Source organism: Nansenia antarctica (genome assembly GCF_963989245.1).
Source record: "Nansenia antarctica genome assembly, chromosome: 15".
Classification (NCBI taxonomy): Eukaryota; Metazoa; Chordata; class Actinopteri; order Argentiniformes; family Microstomatidae; genus Nansenia; species Nansenia antarctica.
Window position 1 is genome coordinate 1,689,205 of NC_137685.1, and position 22,645 is coordinate 1,711,849.

A 22,645-nucleotide genomic window follows, 5' to 3' on the forward strand; every position below is an offset into this window, starting at 1 on the left:
TCAGTCAAGGGATCCTTCTATACGACCGCATACTATATATATATTATACTATTACTATATATTACTGTAAGTGCACAGCAGGGATGTACAGATATGAGAGTATGTGTGAGGGATGGGAATAAAGTTACTGTAGCTCTCCAGGGCTTTAATTTTTAATTAGCATTTCCTTTACACTGCGAGCTCCTGTCATATCTGCCCCAGATCTGTGAGAATCATTAGATTGCGAACCATTGATGATATGAATTGAAAATTAAATCTGTATGCAAATTCGCGGGGGCTCAGGCGTTTATTGCTGGGGAATTTAAACAAATCACAAAGCACAGTGTCAGTGTCTCTCTGTTCGACGATGAAATTAGCCCCTGAAGTCTGTCGCTTCATCACATTGATAGTACAAAAGCTAAAGGAATGTCTATCAGCTGTCAGAGTTAACATCCATAACGTTATTTTTTTTTCATACCATTTAGTCAGTTTCTCAAGCTTAACCCTTGCAATCTACCATTCGTGAGTTTAGAATTATAAGGTTCTATCTCAATTTTTGTCAAAATTGAGTTTTTTACATAATCTGATCCTTTAGGTGTTTATTAATGCCTGTGTGGTGTTCTTTTTTAAATGTTGACATTTTTGAGTTAGTAATTCATAAAATACAAAGGTTCCATCTCACAGAACATAATGGAATGTAAAAACTTTGACGCCCAATATCTCTGGACTGCCCTAAACGGAGATAGAACCTTATAATTCTAAGCTCACGCATTGTTGTATTTACGACTTTTTATTTTATTTACGTTAACAGACAAGTTGATGTTGAAGTGCCGTGGCATTCTCAAAACCGTTCTCCGTGTTTGAGAGGGTCAGACTATGATGGACTGCAAATGGACTACACTTATATAACGCCTTTATCCAAAGCGCTTTACAACAGCCTCTCATTCACCCATTCACACACACATTCACACACCAATGGCGGCAAGCTACCATGCAAGGCGCCGGCCCGCTCACTGGGAGCAATTTGGGGTTCAGTGTCTTGCCCAAGGACACTTCGACATGTGGCCAGCCGGGGCTCGAACCGCCGATCTGCCAAAATTGCGATCATTAGATGGAGGCTCTACCTCCTGAGACACAGCCTAATCCTCCTGAGACACAGCCGCCCCACAAACTATGAAAAGACAATGCACCGATTCACTGATATTGATCAACAATCAGTCCGTATTTCTTGCAGCAGGTGATTAATCACACTAAACTATGCGATAATTGTTTTAATCTTCTGACAGCCCGAGTTTCTTTGCCTCTGGACCGATTACAATCGTTCTAGTGAAAGGCAGTGGGCTCCAATTAGTGTAAAATCTAAAGATAACAAAACCTGCTTTGCCTACAGTACCGTACATGGCTGTGTGTGTGATATAGATTAGCTGTCAAAATGTAATTGTTTTTTTATCGGATCCTTTTCAACTTTGACCTGCTCATTTGAGCACACACACCCGACCTGACCTCTAACCCCTGACTCCCCATGACGCTGTCGTACCACTGAGGAATGACCCTAATGGACCAAACCATTAATCAACCGCCATTTCCTATATAGCTGACATGTTGTTGTGTAGTTGGACGATGGGGCCAGTTGAGCAGACCAAATGAAGACAGCTTGACCGTGGACCTAAAGCTAAGACAGTCTGGGATAAGACTAAATTAAAGCAGACTCGAATACGTCTTAAGAGAAAGGCCTTTACCCCTCGTTATCAACCCCTAACCTCCCTACCCTCTTACTCACAACAACCTACAATTACTTACATTGCGTAGGTTGGGAAATACCACATTCAGAAAAGCCATTATTTTCTTTCCAACCAATTTAAAACTAGAAATCCAACCCCACAGCTGTCACTGACGCACCACCCATGATGATAACCATATATTGTCAACGAAAGTCGGGTTATTCCCAATGGTAGAGGCTCTGACAGTGGGAATTAACACAGAGTGAATGGCTATCATTACTGTTGGTAATGTACAATAGAGGAGTATTGGCGCTCTGCCAATGGTGAGAATGTGTGTGTGTACTATTCACTGACTCACAATGCATCCGCAATGGGTTTAACAAAAAGCATTCAGATAGATTTGTAATGCTTCAATGATGATGTGAACTAATTTGGAACGTGTGACAAAATGATTTATGGTGCAAGCCAGGGAAATTATTGATTTGCCCCAATGCATTTAGAATGCTGGCTCGGTGCATTTGGCATTTGGTGACATGGGTGTAAAAAAATGACATTCCCAGATGAATATAATATGTATGTACCACAGAAGTACTGCACATGTCACTGTCATTGTGATACTCAAATTCAATATATTGTCAACTACTTTCATACATACTGTAGGTTCACACATAGCATGTTGATTGTTCATAGAGGGAACACCTGCATGTGCCGTCATCACAATTTTGAAAAGACATCAGATAGAAGAAATACACACTCACACCTACACGCTTACATATACCTCTGCTAATGTACACACACACACACACACACACACACACACATTTATCCATGTATCACTATTGTGTGTGTCTTAGACAATGAAAACTCACCTGGAGCGACAATGAACTTAAATTAATCTGCACTCTACTGCACTCTAAAGTGGATTGACAAAGGAGGTAATTGAGAATCCTGTATGGTCTGAACACAAGCAAACACAGGCCCTGGATCAAAGCCTCCGCATCCTTTTAAGGGGCACCACCATTTTATCTATACAACTAAAAGATGCAGAAGCAACTTCACTCCCACTCAGGCAAGGCTATCAATAATGCAGAAGTGGCTTGTTCCTAGCTAACACACTCTGAGGCTCGCCAGGATAAAACCCAGCATCAAAGATGAGCAGATGAGGGGGTTGGGAGGGTGTATATATAGATAGATATAGATAGATATATAGATGTAGATATCGTGAGGTTCGAATGAAATGTATTATACAGTCTCTTTAGCTGTGTGGTTTTATTGAGTTAATACCAATCGTGACGTTAGAATTATAAGGTTCTATCTCCATGTTTGTCAAAATTGAGTTTTTTACATAATCTGATCCATTAGGTGTTTTTTAATGCCTGTGTGGTGTTATTTTTTAAATGTTGACATTTTTGAGTTAGTAACTCATAAAATACAAAGGTTCCATCTCACAAAATATAATGGAATGGAAAAACTTTGACGCTCAATATCTCTGAACTGCCCTAAACGGAGATAGAACCTTATCATTCTAAGCTCACAATATATATATATATATCAAAAATACTCTTAATAGTTAAAGGGCATCAGCCCATGTCCTTGGGTAGAAATGAGTTGGCAAGATTTTGTTTTTTTCTTCTGCGCTAACTAAGAAAAGGACATGGTCTGTAATTACAGAGAGAATGGGACTGTGATGGAGGCCAGGGACTGTGTGTGTGTGTGTGTGTGTGTGTGTGTGTGTGTGTGTGTGTGTGTGTGTGTGTGTGTGTCAGTGTGTGTGTGTGTGTGTGTGTGTGTGTGTGTGTGTGTGTGTGTCCTTTGCTGGACAGAGCCACCAGCTAACATCTAGAGGGGCCAGACGGACTCTCATGGACCTTCATCAACATCAACAACAACAACACTGGACTGGTCTGAAACTCCAGGGAAAACTGGCATGTCTTCCCACAGCTGATCACTCTGTTTCCCACTCTTTTCTAAAAAACACTGCACTCGATGAGGACATTGTCATATTCACAACCAAGGCCAGATTACAAGTCCTTCCTACCAGACTCAACCTCTCTATTTGGTTTCCCTCCACTCAGGTTCCTCATTGCTTGCACCACACCACAGAACAGGTTACAGAAACACTTTCACATATCTTGAATGGCTGTTATGTTTACAAAGGAATGTATATAGCACGTCATGACAGAATTGTGAGCCTAATAGTAAAGGACATATCACTCCACTTCCCAGTTACAGTGAAAATGTATACACATGCTTGTGTCAATGCATCCATGTTCAATTTCTGTAATGACCAATGTCACTTTTCACAGTTGTCTGCTAACACACCAGATGTTGTTGTTGTTAATGAAGAGTCCAGAGAGGTGTCTGTATTAGAGGTAGCATGCACCTTTGATATAAGCCTAGAGGAAGCCTTCATGACTAAGGTCATGAAATACCAGCAGCTTGTAGACACCATCTCAGAGCTAGGCTATAGGTGTACGCTATTAGTCTTTATATTTGGCAGTCTTGGACATGTGCACAGATTGGTTGTCAGAGGACTACGTCTACTGGGAATGTCCAAGGGAGAAGCAAAAAGGCTCAGCAAGTATTGCTCTGTCTCTGCGATTATTGGTAGCCGCCAAATATGGCGGAGACGGTGTTACTTGTACCCGTGAGTCTTGTCCTGTTGTATGTGAAAGACATTGTCCATGTCTGTTTGTGAATGCGTCCCATCTGTGCCTTCAGTATTTGTGTCCTTGTATACTTGTTTCTATGTGGACAGAAATAAATGATTAAAATGTGTGTGTGTGTGTGTGTGTGTGTGTGTGTGAGTGACTGTCACTGTGTGACGTAATGGATTGACTCTTTAACACAGATTCATTTTAGCACCTCTGAAAGAACAAACACACACGTGGCATGCCATGTTTTGGATGAAAATACAATATACTGTCTGAATGTTGCCCTGATCTTGTGCACTTCACATGAATCATTTCATGTTGTCACATGTTGCTCTGACTCTGACCAGTGCTCGGACAAGATAGCATTAAAAAACATGGAGACACACTCACACACACACACACACACACACACACACTCACACACTCACACACACACACACACACACACACACACACACACACTCACAAATACACACACGGCACGCACACCCTTCTCATTTGCATGCACATTATCTTTCCCCACCTCACTCTCTCACTCGCACCACTTTACTCTCGCACGCTCTCACATGCACTCCTGCAATGCGGGTGCATCAAAGTGTAATATCCCTGTGCCCGGGCTGTACCGTGTCTATATCAGCTATTCCTTCAACTCGACACTGTCAAACAAACTATCAAAGGAAACCAAGCAATATTGGCAATAATAGACATAGATTCACGAATATCAATCTGTTTATGCGCCATGCACTTCGTTTTCCAATCATTTTAACAATTTGTTTTGTAATTGTGTCATATACCTTGGATGCAAATAAGTCCCCACCCCAAAACCAGTCAGGTTGTCAGTTACAACAGATACAACTTAATCATAGTATGAATATCAAAGCATCATCAAACACAAAGTGACCGATAATAATACTCTGGTTAACGGTGCGCCCACGGTTTCTATTTGAGGGCGGATAAACTTTAAACCCTATATACAACTTTGAAGAAATGGAACAATATTGTTGCCAATAACTTTTTTAGATTCTTGCCAACTCAACTCACCTGCAGGAAACGGTGATCTCAACTTTGGTGGCGGGAATGTTCCCCGTGATGAGGTCGAACTCGTACACCGACGACGCCATGTCCTCCAGCTTGTCCATAACGTCCCCCTCCATGCCAAGCGCGAGGGCGAGCGCGCGGGGCGGCTCGGGACCGATCCGTGACTCGCACAGCCTGGCCCCGGTCGAGCGCGTGTTGTCGTCCGCGGTGCCTCGCGAGACCAGATCAGAGATCACACCACGGCCCGACCCGTTTTGACCGGGAGAGCCAGCCACGGCAAAAACCGTGTGGGAGACAGAGAGAGAGAAAAGAGCGAAGGAATTCAGGGAAACCGGCCAATCGTTCCGTGAGGTTGCAGAAGCGCACTTGGCGAAGTGTCCATATAGGAGCCTGGAGGTGAGATCCTGGAGGCGCGTCCACTGCCACGGGATCGCCGCACTGGCTACAGAGGGAGCCCCCCCTCCCAAATGTCGTTGTATGGTACCTGTACTATATTAATGACAATAAAGACCATTCATTCATTCATTCATTCAGATGCGCCAAAGCTCGCAGCACACGGTGCATCACACGGGAGGAGCGACCTGCTCTTTGCGCATCGAGAAGCTCTATCTACTCCAGCGGTGTGGGGAGATGTTGTTCTGAGTGCACAGAGGCTGGAATGAGGAGAGCGTATCTTACTCTCTTCTACTCCATCCACCCCCCCTCCCACACACGATCACAGACAAGCGAGAAAAGCCCTGCCCATTCCCATGCGCCCGGTACAGCTGGAGAGATTCGGATCTGCGTTCGGTCAGAATTGATAACCGTTCTCTCACGGTTTGATTTGGTCGGTCTCAGGTAGACGGACGTTAGTTTTGGCATATACAGTCGATTCACATTCACCAATAGCCTTTTTTTTAATAGAATGATAATATATAAATACAAAGAGAAAATAATTTCCTTTGTAGGAAACCTTTAATTTAGAAGTGCCTCTCAAAATGAGAATATCCGACGTTCACGTTTGCCTTTGGTAACGCAGCCAAGTAGGTAGTTAGTTGGGCTCATTACCTATCGACTACTAAGTTAGTGAAGTACAATTCCAGGTCACTGTCTTCGTATGAACACCTTTAAAAAACCTTAAACTGTCGTGGGTGCTGGACACAGTGGCGCGTTAAGTCCGCTTCATTTCAGCACCACGCTGGTGGACAGCTCCCACGGTGGTGGGATAGACCGAACATCAGGAGCAGTGTAGGCTAAATGATGACATTTCTTTTTTAGTTAGAAACGAATCTGGCTGACAAATAGAACTGAAAATAAAATAAAAACATACATTGTGTAAGCGCCCGTAAGGGAACTTCATTGAAAATGACATACATTAGCCTATACATTAAATACCTGCATGTTATGTTCATCGATTTAAGTCAGTATTGATTGTGGTCTATTCCTAATAAAAGACGCCCACCGTAAACATTTTTAACAACCTCCTCCATATGTTTTCGAAAAATGTTTTCTCTTTGTCAAGACAATTTTATTTATAAGCGGACACACTCAATGGGGGCACCACCCAAAGTAAATGTATACAACAGATACATTTGTCTTTGATTTGGTAAATGACATACAGTATGTTTGTTTTGTCCAGCATTAAGCACCAACCTCAGCCAAACAATTTGTGGCGTTAGAATTACAAGGTTCTATTTATATTTTTGGTCAAAATTGAGTTTTTTTACATAATCTGATCCATTAGGTGTTTATTAATGCCTGTGTGGTGTTATTTTTTAAATGTTGACATTTTTGAGTTAGTAATTAATAAAATACAAAGGTTCCATCTCACAAAACATAATGGAATGTAAAAATGTTGACGCTCAATATCTCTGAACTGCCCTAAACGGAGATAGAACCTTAGAATTCTAAGCTCACGAAATGCTCTCTGCAGGACAGCCAATGCAGACTGTAGCTCAGAAAGAGCCTGGTCAATAGCATACAACAGGGTTATCGGCATAACGATGCAGGTTACAATTATTGACAGATAATCCAATATTGTTAATGTGAATAGTAAAAAGAAACAAACCAAGAATCAATCCTTGTGGGACACCCTTTGTTATGTCCAGAAATACTGATTCAACATCATCAGTTAATTAACCCTCCGGTTGTGTTCATGTTTGCCCCCCCATCCTTGGTGTTCCCGGTCTAATTAGACCGGTCTGATTAACTGCTTCATATCTCCAAAACTACATGGTCAAATTTGCTAGATTTGGTACCTGGTGAAAGCTGAGACCTGTGAGATGTTAAAAAATGAACATAGATATGACCAAATTACTGTAATGTGACTAAATACACAGTAGAAATTGAATATTTCATTTCCGTTTTTGAGAATTTCAAATAAGAAGACCAGTTAATTTTAATTAATACATTTTGCCATTTAGCAGACGCTTTTAATCCAAAGCGACTTACAATTACGAATTACAGGGACATTCCCCCTGGAGTGACTGAGGGCCAAGTGCCTTACTCAAGGTCACACTAGTAGTGGTGTGGTTTCAGGCGGGATTTGAACTCACAACCTTCCGATCACATGTCCAACTCAAGTCCAACTCACTATCCACTAGACCACCACTACCAGTTACACCCTGAAACTCTATACATCTCTGCCAAACAACACATTGGATCAGTTCTTCAACATCTCAAATTCAGACATCATACTGTGCAAGATTTGATGAGACATAAACAATGTAGACTATTGGTTAACCTGAATAACTGGATGGGCATATAAGCACGGGAAAGAGAAGGGTTCCCATAACAAACACCTGTTTCATTTGATACATTTCATAAGCACGGGAAAGAGAAGGGTTCCCATAACAAACACCTGTTTCATTTGATACATTTCATAAGCACGGGAAAGAGAAGGGTTCCCATAACAAACACCTGTTTCGTTTGATACATTTCAGTGTTTGTTATGGGAACCCTTCTCTTTCCCGTGCTTATGTGTCCATCAGAACCATACCTTCCAGAGTTATGGGAACCCTTCTCTTTCACCCCAGGTGAACGAACCACACCTTCCAGACTAAACTGTTATGCACACCTTGAAACTGGAAAAGCCAAATGTGGTGGAACCCCAGAGAAACAGAGACAGAGGCCAGGAGAATATATAATGATTTATTATGGATGATATAACCAAAGAAATAGGCCCTACACTAACTAGTGGAAAAACAAACATAAGGTGTGATGCAGGCGATAGTTATGGGGTGTGTAATTATACTATGTGTGTGTGCGTGTATGAGGTCAGGGGTGTTGTATAATGTGCTGCGATACTACCCTAGTGAGCAAAGTCCGAGATCCTTTTCGGGCCAGGGAGAGTGATCCATGAGAGAGTAGTCCAGAGGGGAGTCCAGGGAGGGAAATCCAGATGAGAGTAGTCAGAGGGGGTCCATACAGAAAGTTATGTCCAAGCGTTGGATCTCCGTCTGTAGCAGGGTTAAGTAGGCGGCTGTCCAGGTGGTGATTGGGACAGCTGGGCTGAAACGTAATAGCCCACACCTGCTGCAAACAGAGCCAGAGATCCGGCCCACTCAATCCGGCCGGGAGGGGGCGCCAGAACGAGGCTCACGGGGGCGTGTCGGATTAGGAGGCACAACAGTACCCCCTTCCTCAGGGGAGGCACCGGACGACGGACCCAGGGCCCCGGGGTTGGCTCGGTAGAAATCCTCCAATAAGGACGGGTCGGCGAGATAGGACGCAGGCACCCAAGTCCGGTCCTCGGGCCCGTAGCCAACCCAGTCCACTAGGTATTGAAACCCGCGACCCCGGCGGCGGACCTCCAGTAGTTTGTTTACCGTCCATACCGGGTCCCCATCATCCAGGACACGGGGCGGCGGCGGAGCCGGGCTGGGGGAAGACAAAGGGCTGGCGGCCACAGGTTTAAGCTGGGAGACATGGAACACCGGGTGTATTTTGAGGGAGGGAGGAAGGGTCAAACGTACCGCCGTGGGGTTGACGATACGGTCCACGGGATAGGGACCAACGTACCGGGGGTTGAGTTTCCGGGTGGAGGTTTGGGAGGTCTGGAGGGGCAGGTCCCGGGCCAACAGCCAAACCCTCTGACCTGGCTGGTAGTCAGGGGCCGGCACCCTCCGCCGGTTCGCGCTCCGCCGGGCGCGCTCGGTGGCGCGGAGCAACGCCGCCCTGGCGGTCCTCCACACGTTGCGACACCGGCGGAGATGGGCCCTGGTGGTTGGGACCGCCACCTCCAGCTCCTGTTGGGGAAACAGAGGGGGTTGGTAACCCAGAGAACATTCGAATGGGGACATACCAGTGGCGGCGCTCTCCATAGTGTTGAGGGAGTACTCCACCCACGGCAGGTATTTCGCCCAGGAGGAGGGATTGTGGGCGGAGACACATCGGAGAGCGGCTTCCAGAGCCTGGTTGGCCCGCTCGGCCTGCCCATTGGACTGAGGGTGGTACCCGGAGGTGAGACTGGTGGTGGCCCCAATGCCTCTGCAGAAGGCCCGCCAGACCTTGGAGACGAACTGGGGGCCCCGGTCAGAAACCACATCCGAGGGGATCCCGTGGAGGCGTACGACGTGGAGAGTTAGGAGGTCCGCCGTCTCGGCCGCTGTGGGCAGTTTCGGGAGGGGAACGAAGTGGACCGCCTTGGAGAACCGGTCCACGATGGTGAGAATGGTGTCGCACCCCTGGGAGACAGGGAGCCCAGTAACAAAGTCCACGGCGATGTGCGACCACGGTCGGCTGGGCACCGGGAGAGGCTGCAGGAGACCCGCAGGAGGCCGATGGGAGGCCTTACTACGGGCGCACACCGTACAGGCGGCCACAAACTCCCTGGTGTCCCCCCTGAGATTGGGCCACCAGAACCTCCTCCCGATGAATGCCGCCGTCCGCCGCTCGCCGGGGTGGCAAGCGAAGCAGCTGGAGTGGCCCCACTCCAACACCCTGGCTCGGACAGCTGTAGGCACAAACAAACGGTTAGGGGGTCCGGTCCTAGGGTCTGGTTCGGCCCGCTGAGCCTGTCTCACCAAAGCCTCGACGGGCCAGGTTACGAACCCCACCACCCGGGACGGGGACAGGATGGTATCTCCCCCCTCAGAGACACCCGAATCCGCCTTGGGGAACTGGCGGGAGAGAGCATCAGCTTTGACGTTCTTGGAGCCGGGACGGTAGGTAAGGGTGAAGTCGAAACGACTAAAAAAAAGAGCCCAGCGGGCTTGTCGAGAGTTGAGCCTCTTGGCGGACCCAAGGTAAGTGAGGTTCCTATGGTCAGACCACACCAGGAACGGTAGTTTGGCTCCCTCCAGCCAGTGTCTCCACTCCCTCAGGGCCTCGTGAACCGCCAGCAGCTCCTTGTTGCCCACGTCGTAATTTTGGGCCGCGGGTTCGTAGCGCCGAGAGAAGTAGGCGCAAGGGTGTATCTTCTGGTCCTCCCCCGACCGTTGAGAGAGGACCCCCCCGATCCCCGTGTCCGAAGCATCTACCTCTACGATGAACTGTCTCTCGGGGTCGGGGTGGATCAGCACTGGCGCGGAGGAGAACAGGTGTTTTAGTGTGCCGAAAGCGGTCTCAGCAGCGGCGGTCCAGCAGAAGGGCCGTGAGGTGGAGGTAAGCGCAGTGAGCGGCGCTGCGACCTGGCTGAACCCTTTAATGAACCGCCTCACAAATCCCGCGAACCCCAGGAAGCGTCTAAGTTGGGTCCGGTCCGTGGGCTGAGGCCACTCCACGACGGCCTTGACCTTGGCAGGGTCCGCCCGCATCTGTCCGTCCTCCACCACATTACCCAGGTAGGTGACCGAGCTGGTGTGGAAAACGCACTTCTCCCCCTTCACGAATAAGCGGTTCTCCAGGAGCCTCTGCAGGACTAGCCGGACGTGCTGGTGGTGCTCCTCCACGGACCGAGAAAAAATAAGAATGTCGTCAAGGTACACAACAACAAAAATGTTTAACATGTCCCGAAGGACATCGTTGACCAGGGCCTGGAAAATAGCAGGGGCATTAGATAGACCAAAAGGCATGACGCGGTATTCAAAATGGCCGAGGTGGGTGTTAAACCCGGTCTTCCACTCGTCCCCCTCCCTGATGCGGACTAGATGGTAGGCGTTACGTAGGTCCAGCTTGGTGAATACCTTGGCATGGGTGAGGGGTTCGAAGGTGGAGCTAATGAGGGGAAGGGGATAACGGTTCTTTACAGAAATGTCATTCAGAGCCCGAAAATCAATGCAAGGTCTGAGCCCACCGTCCTTCTTGGATACGAAGAAGAATCCAGCCGCGAGGGGAGAGGAGGAGGGCTGGATGATACCAGAGTTGATGGACTCCGTAATGTAGTTACGCATCGCCTCCTTTTCAGGGAGTGAGAGGCTGTAAAGTCTACCTTTAGGAAGGGTGGCACCAGGCAGGAGGTCTATAGGACAGTCATACGGGCGATGGGGTGGAAGGGAGAGTGCCTCGTCCTTGCTGAACACCTGGGCTAGGTCGTGGTAGATGTGAGGAACCCCGGTGAGGTCAGGCGGAGTGATCTTAGACTTGGGGTCGCTAGAGGGAGACAGGGCGGAGCGAAGGCAGGAGGCGTAACACGTACCTCTCCAGCCTAGGATCTGGCCCGAAGCCCAGGAGATGTGAGGTTCATGTCTCTCGAGCCAGGGTCTACCCAGCACCAGGGGAGACGTGGGGGTCTGAAGGACAAAGAACCGGATCTCCTCGGTATGATTCCCGGAGATCGTAAGAGATATAAGCCCAGTGGTGTGGGTGATAGTTCCTAGGGAACGGCCATCAATGGCCCTAGGCATGATGGGGCGGTCTAGAAGGACTAGGGGGATGCCCGCCTGGTGGACTAAGTTTTCATCGATTAGACAACCATCAGCCCCGGAGTCGATGAGGGCGCTGACAGACAGGGTGTCCTTCCCCCAGGTGAGAGTGGCAGGGAATAGGCGACTGGGGGTGACCTGGGGCTGAGAGAGAGAGGTGTTGCTCACCAGTATGCCCCCTACTGGTGAGCTGGGTCTTTTGGCCGGACAGGACACGCCCGGATGATGTGCCCCTCCTTGCCGCAGTACAGGCACTGCTTGTTGAGAAGCCTCCGTTCTCGCTCCTCTCGCGAGAGCCGAGAGCGGCCGATCTCCATGGGCTCCCCAGCCCCGGAAGTAGCCACGAGAGGAGGCAGCATGGGCAGAGAAGGGGGCGGGGTCGTTCCGGCGCGATAGGTAGTGGGGCGCGTGACAGCTCGCTGGACGCGGTCGGTGCGTCGTACCTGAAGGCGTGCATCCATCCTAAGGGCCAGGGTAATCAGCTCATTAAGGGTGCCGGGATCGTCGCGCACCAACAGGTCCTTGATGGAATCATGTAACCCTTTGTGGAAAAGGCTGAGGAGGGCTCCGTCATTCCAGCCTGTCTCCGTGGCTAGAGTACGGAACTCGACCATGTACTCGGCTACAGAGCGGGAACCCTGGGAGATGGCTAACAAGCGGCCGGTTACATCCTGCCCGTCCTGGGGGTGGTCGAACACGAACCGGAACTCCGCTTTAAACAGGGGGTAATCCGTGGAGTATCTTGAACTGCTCCCGACAGCGGCTATGGCCCATTTGAGCGCTTTGTCAGCGAGTAGAGACATGATAAACGCTACCTTGGCCCCGTCGGAGGAGTACTTGGAAGGCTGGTGCGTAAATACTAATTCGCACTGGGTCAGAAAACCCCGACAACAATCAAAGTCACCATGGAATGGAGCGGGGCTGACTAACCTGGGTTCCCAGTGAGCGACAGGAGGATAGAGCGAAACGGGGTTCACAGGATCGACCGGGGGATTAGTCATCTGCCCAGATATGGAACTCGTGTCAGGGGGTGGTCTGCTGCCAGCGGCGATGAGGTCCAGAGAACGCTGGATGGAGGCGAGAGACCCGGACAGGGCGTCCATCTTCGTCTCGAGACTATTTACAGCCCCGACGGTGGCACGGGTGGTATTCTCCAGTACGGCTATCTGGCCTTGGACCGTGGGGAAGGCCTTCTGGAGCTCGGCCTGCAGACTGGTAAGTTGCGTAGCATGGCTATTTACCTCTCTGCGTAAATCTACGACTAATGGGAGAACCCCAATACCCGGGGAACCACCCTTGTTCTCTGGAGTTCCACCTTGGCTCATAATGGCTTGGACATACTGTTATGCACACCTTGAAACTGGAAAAGCCAAATGTGGTGGAACCCCAGAGAAACAGAGACAGAGGCCAGGAGAATATATAATGATTTATTATGGATGATATAACCAAAGAAATAGGCCCTACACTAACTAGTGGAAAAACAAACATAAGGTGTGATGCAGGCGATAGTTATGGGGTGTGTAATTATACTATGTGTGTGTGCGTGTATGAGGTCAGGGGTGTTGTATAATGTGCTGCGATACTACCCTAGTGAGCAAAGTCCGAGATCCTTTTCGGGCCAGGGAGAGTGATCCATGAGAGAGTAGTCCAGAGGGGAGTCCAGGGAGGGAAATCCAGATGAGAGTAGTCAGAGGGGGTCCATACAGAAAGTTATGTCCAAGCGTTGGATCTCCGTCTGTAGCAGGGTTAAGTAGGCGGCTGTCCAGGTGGTGATTGGGACAGCTGGGCTGAAACGTAATAGCCCACACCTGCTGCAAACAGAGCCAGAGATCCGGCCCACTCAATCCGGCCGGGAGGGGGCGCCAGAACGAGGCTCACGGGGGCGTGTCGGATTAGGAGGCACAACATAAACAATGTTTAGTCTGGAAGGTCTGGTTCGGATGGGCAAATAAGCACGGGAAAGAGAAGGGTTCCCATAACAAACACCTAATTGTTTAGTTTGAAATGTGTCAAACTTTATATATGAGGTATTTGAACAGGTCTGATACATCCTGGAATGTTGTAGCTTGTTACAACTTGTGTTATCCATTAATTTCCTATGGCGGTCATTTTTGACCGGAAACACCACCGATGTTACAAAGTTGACTAAAACCTCAAAATTCAATGCCAGTGGTTAGTCAGCAATTTGATATGTTCAAATACTAGTGTGGGGGATATAATAAGGCCTTGAGGCAATCAAATGTAAAACACAATATTTATGATTGATGAAAGTTGCTCTCGGTCAGATTTGACCGGGAACACAACCGGAGGGTTGACACACTGTGTTGTGTCTGTTAAATCGTTTTCAAACCAGCTACATGAAGCCTGATCCAGTCTGTCTATTTCAGACAACCTCTGAATGAGTAGGTAATGGTCGACCATATCGAAGGCCATAGAAAGATCTATAAATAAAGCAGCACAAGGTTTTCTTCTAATCTGGGCAATTTAACACATCATCTAAGACAAGAATAACAGCTGAGACTGTTATATGGCCAGGGCTAAAGACAGATTTGTGCACATTTAGAATAGAATGGTAAATGGACTGCACTTATATAGCTATGCCTTTATCCAAAGCGCTTTACAACGGCCTCTCATTCACACATTCACACACCAATGGCGGCAAGGTGCCGGCCCGCTCACTGGGAGCAATTTGCGGTTCAGTGTCTTGCCCAAGGACACTTCGACATGTGGCCAGGCGGGGCTCGAACCGCCGATCTGCCAACCTTGCGATCATTAGACGGCAGCTCTTTTTTTAAATGTTGTATTATCTTTTATTATAAAAATATTCTTTTAAATACAATCATAGCTATACATATTCATACATGTTAATTTTATAGCCTTCATTGTATTATAATTCAAATAAAATAAATTTAAAACCAATAAATAGAACAAAACACACCCATACCATTTTGGTATGAGATAAATCCATCTATTATTCAGTCAGTCCTTCATAACCAAAATAACCCTTTAACATAAATCAATAACAAATGAATGCAACTATAAAAACAAAAAACATCTTCAAAAATCTAAATCAAACTCCAACCCTCCATCCACCCCCACCCTTATAAACCCACAATCCCTAATAAACAACTTCTCAAAATCTTTTTGCCCTGTCTTGTGCATCAGTCCCACATTCTTCCTGACCAATCCCTCAAAGACTTTCCACACCGTTATCCACTTTCCCTCAAATCTTGCTAAATTTCTCCTCAAATAAATTGCATACCTAGCCTGTGATAATACATAATTTAAACACCATATATTCACTCCCCTCCTCTTTCCCTGCACCCCAAAAACCACCATCCTCCTCCACTCCTGCATCCCCACCACCTCCACCCCCCAGTGCTTCTTCACTAGTCCTTTCAACCTTTCTTCGAATCCCTTCATTTCTCTACATTCAAAAAGCATATGCATTAAGTTCTCATCCTGTATCCCACACACATCACACTCCCTCGAAACTGTTCTGTCTACCTGATGCAACACCACCTTAGTATAAACCCTGTTATGCCTGAGCATAAAATCAAAATGTGTACATTCTAAACTATTATATTTTTTAAATAAATTCCTCCATATGTTCTTCACCTCCAATCCTGGGAACACCTGCCTCCACACCTCCTCTGCCGCAGGCTCCTTCACTCTGCTCTCCAACAGTGCCCAGTAGCACTCCTTCACCTGAACAGCTGAGAAGTCCCGCACTGTTTCCCCTTTCCCTAGTCTTAACCTAGGTAACTCTGTTTGCTCCTTCCCTCTTAACTCCCTATCTAACCTACTCACCCACTCCCCTGGTATACTCTGCTTTATTTTATTATACATGCTCACTATTTCTCCCCTTCTCATCTCCTCATCTGTTTCCCTAACAACTTCTATAATTGCCTGCTCTGATAGGAACCCTGGCACTACCTCATACCTAAAATCCCTTACTCTAATCAGTCCTGCCCTCCAAAAACTCGTGGGGCCGGTTTCACAGACAAGGCTTAAGCCTAGTCCTGGACTAAATCACACTTTCAATGTAAAATCTCCATTGAAGATGCTTTTTAGTCCAGGATTAGGCTTAAGCCTTGTCTGTGAAACTGGCCCCTAGACTCTAACATTTTCCCCTCTCTTCTTATTACCGGGTTCAATAAAACTGGAACATTTAGTATCTCCCCTCTCTTCTCACACTCATATCCTACCTCAGGCAAAAAACGACCCCAGGCTTTAAACACCTCTTTATAGAATTCCGGCACCCTATCATACATCCGTGCTTTAAAGCACATCAACAACCCATAATCCCCACACCCCCCACATCTATGTACCCATTCCCTAAAGTATCCTTTCCATCCATGTCCTTCCTCCCCATACAAAAACCTTTTGACTGTTCTGACTCTCATTGCCCTCATCTTTACTTCCAAATCTACCAGTTTCAACCCTCCTTTATCATAATCTGCTACTAATACATCATACGCTATTTTAACCCCCTTTCCTCTCCACAAAAAATCTGACACTAACATCCTGGTTTCTTTTAGAACCCACTCTGGTACATTCAATACACCTAATACATAAACATATTTTGACATTAACAGTGCATCAACAATTACAACTTTTCCCTTCAGTTTCATGTTCCTTTGCTTCCAATAATTCAATGTTGTTCTTATTTTATTCAAAACCCCTGTCCATGTGTAATCAACAGCCTCCCTGTCATCCTCTCCAAGATATATCCCCAACACTTTTATCATCCCCTTTACAATTTTCTAATCAAAAACACAATTGTCTGTATTCACTCCCCCTATACACAACATTTCAGACTTATCAACATTCACTTTTGCACCAGAAGCCTTTCCATCTATGTTTACACACCCCATTATTTTGTTCACACTATTTACATCCCTGACAGTACATGTCGTGTCATCTGCATATTGATGGATTATGCTAACTCCTCCCCCCGGCATATTTATTCCCTTAATTTCTTTCTCCTGCTTAATATACGCTGCCAATGGCTCCACAGATATGCTATATAGCAATGCTGACAGTGGACACCCTTGTCTTATTGATCTACCCAAAGGGAAGGAGTCAGTCAATAATCCATCTATCTTTACTTTACTTCTAGCATTCTTATATAATAATTCAATCCAATCCCAAAATGTTCCATTGTTTTCAATAAAAAAACATGTTCCACCCTGTCAAAAGCCTTATTTTAATCCAAAGATAACAATAAACCCCCTTCCTCCCTCATGTCCTTCACAACATCCCTTAATGTGCACATATTCTCTGCCACATCCCTCCCTGGGACTCCATAGGCCTGGGTAGGTGCAATCATGTTTTCCATTACTTTATTCAATCTATTAGCTAATACTTTTGCTATGGTTTTATAATCACAATTAAGTAATGATAATGCTCTATAATTCTGTAATTTGTTCCTGTCCCCTTTACCCTTATACAATAAAGTGAGCACCCCCAAGCCCATAGAGTCCGGAACCACCCTTTTATTCCCTATACACGTATACACTCTGCACAATATAGGGGCCAGGATATCAACAAATGCTTTATAAAATTCAGCCGTCAACCCATCCGAACCCGGACTCTTATTTGGGTTTAACCCCATGATGGCTGTCTTAACCTCCTCCACCCTTAGATCTGCATCACACATTTTCCCTTCTTCTTCTGTCACCCTAGCTTCCACTGCTTCTAATACTTTATTCATACATTCCTCATTCACACCCCCAGATGTATATAGGTCTGTATAAAATGACTGCACAGTATCCATTATTCCCACTAAGTCTGTTATTATTTCACCTTTATCATTCTCTAATTCCTTAATTTTCCCTTTCTCTTTCTGTCTCTTCTCTAAACCTAAAAAGAATGCTGTACTCCTTTCTCCCTCAACCACATACCTTGCTCTACTCCTTACTAAAGCACCTTCACACTTTCTCTTCTCTAACTCCCTCAAATCTTCCCTCACCCTCAAATACTCTGTTAAATCATGCCCTGGAATATTATCAACTCTCTCCTGTTCTATTGCTAACCTTTTCTGCAAATCCCTTTCCTCCCTCACCCTCTCTTTCCTTCTCCGTTTTGCAAATGCTATTATTACAGATTTAATTTATCCTTCATCCCTTCCCACCACACACACACATCACTCTCATACATCTGGTCTTCCATAGCAACACTCACACACTCTCTTACTATCACCCCAAAACGTATATCTTTAAGTAAAGCACCATGTCCCTCCTCTTCCCCCTACGTTCCCCGCACCTAGCTGGAAAGACTGAGCATCGTGGTCACTAAAGGCCATAAACCGATACTCAACCTTTCCAACCAGGTGCCTCACCTCCCTCTTCACTAAACACAAATCGATCCTTGATTGTCTCAAAACCCCCATCACCATTTGTCTCCTTGAAAAAACCTGTGCATCAGGGTGCCCCTCCCTCCATATAATAATAATAATAATAATAATAATAATACATGTTATTTATAAAAGCACTTTACATATAAAATCTCAGAGTGCTACAACACAGTAAGATAAAGCAAAAAACATTCAATTAAAGGCTAAAAAAAGGCTCTATTAAAAAGGTGGGTTTTAAGGCCTCGTTTAAAAGCATCCACAGACTGTGGTGCCCTTAGGTGGTCAGGGAGAGCATTCCACAGCCTGGGAGCAGCCGAGCAGAAGGCCCGATCTCCCATCGTGCGGAGCTTGGTCCTGGGGGTCTTGAGGAGGTTGGTGGCAGTAGAACGGAGGGTGCGTGAGGAGGTCTGAGGGGTATGGAGGAGTTCCTTGAGGTAGGGGGGGGGCAGTTCCATGGATGCACTGGTGGGTGAGGAGGGAGACCTTGAATTCAATTCTGAGGGAGACGGGGAGCCAGTGAAGTGATTTGAGGTTGGGGGTGATGTGATCATATTTGCGCACCCTCATCAGGATCCTAGCAGCGCTGTTCTGGATGTATTGAAGTTTCTGGAGGCAGCTGCTAGGAATCCCGATGAGTAGTGCGTTGCAGTAGTCCAGTCTGGAGGAGACAAAGGCGTGGACGAGCTTCTCTGCATCTGCCAGAGTGAGTGCAGGACGGAGTTTGGCGATGTTCCTTAAGTGAAAAAAAGCTGTTTTGGATATATGTTTGATGTGGGTCTCGTAGGTGAGGTGAGGGTCCATTTTTACGCCCAGGTTGGTAACAGATGAGGAGAGGGGAATGTTCTGGCCAGAGAAGGTGATGCTGGTGATGGTGGATGACCGGACCTGGTGTGGTGTGCCGACTAGGATGGCTTCAGTCTTGGAGCTGTTGAGTTGTAGGAAGTTGAGCTTCATCCACGCCTCTATCTCCTCCAGGCAGGTGGTTAGTGTGGATAGTGGCAGGGGTGCAGAAGAGGTGGGGTTGACTCTGAGGTAGAGCTGTGTGTCATCCGCATAGCAATGAAATGACATTCCATGCCTGCGGATGACACAGCCAAGGGGGAGCATGTATAGTGTGAACAGGGTGGGGCCCAGCACCGAGCCTTGGGGGACACCGCAGGTGACGTTGTGGGTGTGGGATTTCGCCTTTCCCAGGGTGACGTGCTCAGTTCTGCCAGTGAGGTATGAGGTGAACCAGTTGTGGACGGTGTCAGAGAGGCCAATGGTGGAGTGCAGACGGTGAAGGAGGATGTTGTGGTCCACGGTGTCAAAAGCTGCTGTTAAATCCAGGAGAATGAGGAGGGATGGGGAGCCAGTATCTGCTGTCATCAGGAGGTCGTTGGTGACCCTGACCAGAGCCGTTTCCGTGCTGTGGCCAGGGCGGAAGCCGGACTGAAAAAACTCAAGGAGGTGGTTTTGATTTAGGTGATCCTTAAGTTTAGCAGCAACTACTCTCTCTAGTACCTTGGATAAAAAAGGAAGGTTGGAGATGGGCCTGTGGTTGGTGAGGACTTCTGGGTCTAAGGTGGGTTTCTTGAGAAGTGGTCTGATGACAGCAGTTTTCAGCGCAGATGGGACATGGCCGGTCTGGAGGGAGTGGTTGATGATCTTGGTGATGAGAGGACTTATTGCGGAGAGATTGGACTTCACCAGGGCTGTGGGGAAGGGGTCCAGGGCGCAGGTGGAAGGCTTCATCGTCCTAATGATGTCCTCAACCTCTCGCTGTGTGATGGCCGAAAAACAGGAGAGAGGTTGGGCAATCCCAGCCTGTGGGTCGGCAGTCGGGACATTTAGAACGACAGAGCTGGAGAGGAGAGAGCGGATGTTGTCAACTTTTGTTCTGAAAAAAGTGATGAAGTTGTTGCACCTCTCCTCTGTGGCTTCTGAGTGTGAGAGAGTTTGTGACTTGAGAAGGTGATTTATGGTGGTGAAGAGTTGCTTAGAGTTGCCAGGGCTATTGTTGATGATGTTAGAGTAGAACTGTGAGCGAGCATCTCTGAGGGATTTAGCGTAGGCCTTTTGATGTTCTCTGTAGGCCTGTTTATGAACAGTCAGTCCCGAGGCCTTGAGACGCCGCTCAAGGACACGCCCAGCCGTCTTCATCTTCCGCAGTTCGCAGGTGTACCAGGGGGCTGAGTGCGAGAAGGACACTGTTCGGGATTTAAGAGGGGCGTGGAGGTCCAGGAGACTGCGCAGGGACTGGTTGTAGAAGTCCACTGACTCAGTGACTGAAGGGAGATTATCAGAGCCAGAGGAGAGATGTTGGAGGTCCAGGGTCAGGGCGTCTGGATTGATGTTTTTAAGGTTCCTGAAGTGGATTTGACGCTTAGGCTTGGTGTGGGGGGAGGGGAACAACAGTTCTATTGAGATGGTCTTGTGGTCAGACACACCCAGATCGTAGACCTGTAGGTTGGTAATGGGGGCGGGGTTTGTGATGACCAGGTCGAGTGTGTGTCCCCTAGAGTGTGTGGGGACATCAACATGCTGTCGGAGGTTGAGGCAATCCAAAAGTTGAAGGAACTCAGCTGCAGGGTGACAGGAGGGGGTGTCAACATGAATGTTCATATCTCCAATGATTATGATGTTTGTAGAGGTTGAGCAAAGTGTAGAGAGAAGGTCGTGCATCTCTGAGATGAATGCTGAGTTAGCTTTGGGGGGCCGGTAAATGAGGAGTATGGACATGGGGAAAGGGGGCTTACATTTAAATGCAAGGCACTCGAATGAGGACTGTGTGGGCAGAGGGACGGGGGACAGCTCCAGTTCCTGTCGGTGTATAACAGCAAGGCCACCACCGCGACCAGTACTGCAAGCTTTCTCCAAATAGCTGTAACCAGGAGGACAGGCTTCATTTAGAGCGGAATAAACCTCAGGCTGGTGCCAAGTTTCGGTAAGGCACATGATGTCTAATCCTTTTTCCATGATGTGATCTTGTATGAAGGAGGATTTATTGTTGATAGATTGTGCATTAAAGAGTTCAATTTTAACATTGGATGAGGTGATAAATCCGAAGCAGATTGAAATCCACTCCATGTTTTCTGTCCTGCTTGGTGTGTAGCGGTGTGCTACTAGTTTCAGGTGCGACGGTGTTCTGATGACGCGGCAGACGTGCGACAGTGCGCTCCGTTGACCAGATAGATGTAATGAAGTTGCCAGGCTGGTAATAGACAAACTTTCGGCGTGAGCTTCTGTGAATGTAGCGGGGTCGGCGTAGAAGTCCAAGTTTTTGGATGGCTGGAATGCACGTTGGAGATTCAGCAGTTGCGTGATGGAATACTTCATATATCCACCATTCCTCTTGTGCGCATCATTTCTAACAATACTGGGCGTGACGGATCATTCCTAAATTTCACCCCCCTTGTTACATCTAACCTATCCACCACCACATTATAATCCCCAACCATAATACAATTCCCAACACATTTCTCTTTCAAAGATTAAAAAAAAACTTTTCTATATTTATCTACATTTGGTGCATATATACAATACAGTGCATACTCAATCCCTTGATATTCAAACCCCACTCCCACCACTCTTCCCTCATTGTCATTCATTATGTTCCTTACATTGTTCACCACCCCATTCTTTACCAAAATAGCCACCCCACAAGCATACACTGTTCCATTGCTCACATAAACTTGTCCATTCCACCTCCTTCTTACCTCCTCCATTATGTCCTCTGTCCAATGCGTCTCTTGGAGGCATATTATCTCCTCTCTGTATGCTGCCAACACAAGCTCCATCTTCTTCCTATCTCTGAGTCCATTTGTGTTGACCGCAACAACCCTGACCATAGTCAAGATTACCAAAAAAAGGAACATATGCACCGCCATGTCATTTTCCTACCCTGGTCTTCTTCCCTCGTGCTTTTGCACCCCTTCCAGATCTTGTCCTCACCCTCTGTACATCCGCATATAGTCCTTCATCGGAACCTTTTCTTTTCCCCACGCCCTCTGTTGAAGGCCCTGCCTCATCCATTTCTCCATCCCTTACTGCATCATCGAAGCTGGCTCCAATCTCCTCTCTCTCTTTACCCTCCACTTCCACCGGACCAGGCCCCTCCGCTCCTCTCTCCAC

General features: G+C 47.2%; 1 protein-coding gene across 1 annotated transcript in view; it reads right to left on the reverse strand.

Moving 5' to 3' along the window:
* The window catches only part of cpne5b (copine Vb), a gene marked incomplete at both ends in the record, with an annotated part of 147,577 nt that extends 142,069 nt beyond the window's left edge, over nucleotides 1-5,508 (reverse strand). The window contains 1 exon segment of the mRNA XM_080545513.1: nucleotides 5,396-5,508. Coding sequence (XP_080401639.1) covers nucleotides 5,396-5,508 — 113 coding nt within the window.
* Nucleotides 5,509-22,645: the final 17,137 nt, after the last annotated feature.